At 50.9% G+C, this 1,518-nt stretch overlaps 1 protein-coding gene across 1 annotated transcript in view; it reads right to left on the minus strand.

The window, feature by feature from the left end:
- Positions 1-1,518, minus strand: part of LOC106810269 — a 7,915-nt gene that overhangs the window by 4,518 nt on the left and 1,879 nt on the right. Inside the window, exons 2-3 of the mRNA XM_014813562.1 lie at positions 953-1,206; positions 61-218 (exon numbers count right to left, since the gene is read on the minus strand). Coding sequence (XP_014669048.1) covers positions 61-218; positions 953-1,206 — 412 coding nt within the window. The remainder of the gene's footprint in view (positions 1-60; positions 219-952; positions 1,207-1,518) is intronic.

The following is a 1,518-nucleotide window of genomic DNA, read 5'->3' on the forward strand; positions in this document are numbered from 1 at the left end:
GCGTGCGTGCGTGCGTGCGTGCGTGCGTGCGTGTGTACGTGCGTGCGTGCGTGTACTTACCGCCGACGAGAACATTGCAAGCGTTTCGATGTCCGTCTTCTCCGTTGTTTCGAAGTAAAATTCGTAGCCGCCCAGAATGGCAAAGTCCTCGGCGTAGATGTGCCTCTCTCCCGCGAGCGCGTCTCTGTATGCGTACGGGCCAAACCTCCCCGTGCTTCCTATATTCACAGAGAGAGAGAGAGAGAGAGAGTCACAAAGAGAAGAGGAGAAGCCAAGCCTTGTCACACAGATACCGTATAACGGTATTAATAAGGCTGCGCTCATTAATGAGGCAAGCGAATGCGTTTGTTAAGAGCAGAGGAAATGTCTTTCGCTTTCACGTGAAAATGTCACAAGACGCATATTCGCGTGGACGAGAGAATCGGATTTCGTCTTTAACCGCCTACAGATGGCGACAGGGTCGCTTTTAGCCATTTAACGAGGTGCATATATATTTAACGAGGTGTAGGAACATGTTGCCTTTGTGCGTAGATAATGTAAAACAATGAGTGTGCAGGAAAATCTCAGATTTCTTTGACTTTAGTTTGGCTTTCGGTTTTTCAAGCCTTTAGGATGTTAGTCTGTCATGATGAAATGCCAGTTTTCGGTTTAGCCTAAAGCAACGATAAATAGAAAAGCCGTCTGCATTGTAACGTAATTGGATGTTTTCTGAATAGTTGGCGTCATATAAAATTAAATAGTTGTGCCTCATCAGATGTTACCTGACTTTAGTCGTGGAATTTACTGATTTTCCCACAATCCCTACACATATCCTAACACCCCTGTTATCCGTATACCCTTGCATCCCAACTATTCCCATGCATACCCTAGCATCCCTACTATCCCCATGGATACCCTAGCATCCAAACTATCCTTTCACACACCCTAGCATTCGTACTATCTCCATGCATACCCTTGAACGCCAGCGACTTGAACAAGATGGCGCTGCCGAACAGTTTGTCGTCGGCGACGACGTTGGCGATGACTTCTCCGAACAGCTGCTCCTCGGTGAGATCTTGTGACGTCAGCTCATTGCCGTCGGCGTCGACGACGGTGACGCCCTCGTAGGCGTTCTGCATGTAGTTGGAGAGGAAGTTTGCCGTGCGCACGGCGACCCGCGCCTGAGGCATCAGCAGATCAAGCACCCGGTCCGCCATGTAGAGGAACCTGCGGGAAGAGAGGGAGGGGGAGTGAGTGAGTGAGAGAGAGAGAGCCGATAGAAGAGAGAGAGGAGAGAAGAGAGAGAGAGAGAGCCCGGCCTCAGCTGTGCTCCCTCGGCCCTCCTGTTCGAGAGGGCAGGCGATATAGGGCATCATAAGAGAAGCGCCCCGATCGGGAGCGCAAATCGAGGAATACCACGGACGGGAACGGCTTTTTGTAGACACTGTTTCCGAACTGGTAGCCGAACGCCTGCTGACCCTTTTGTCGCTGTCAGCCCTCGTTCTCGACCGTATCGCTTGTCGTTCGCTTCGTTCGCTC

This window comes from Priapulus caudatus, unplaced genomic scaffold (assembly GCF_000485595.1).
Source record: "Priapulus caudatus unplaced genomic scaffold, Priapulus_caudatus-5.0.1 Scaffold425, whole genome shotgun sequence".
Classification (NCBI taxonomy): domain Eukaryota; kingdom Metazoa; phylum Priapulida; class Priapulimorpha; order Priapulimorphida; family Priapulidae; genus Priapulus; species Priapulus caudatus.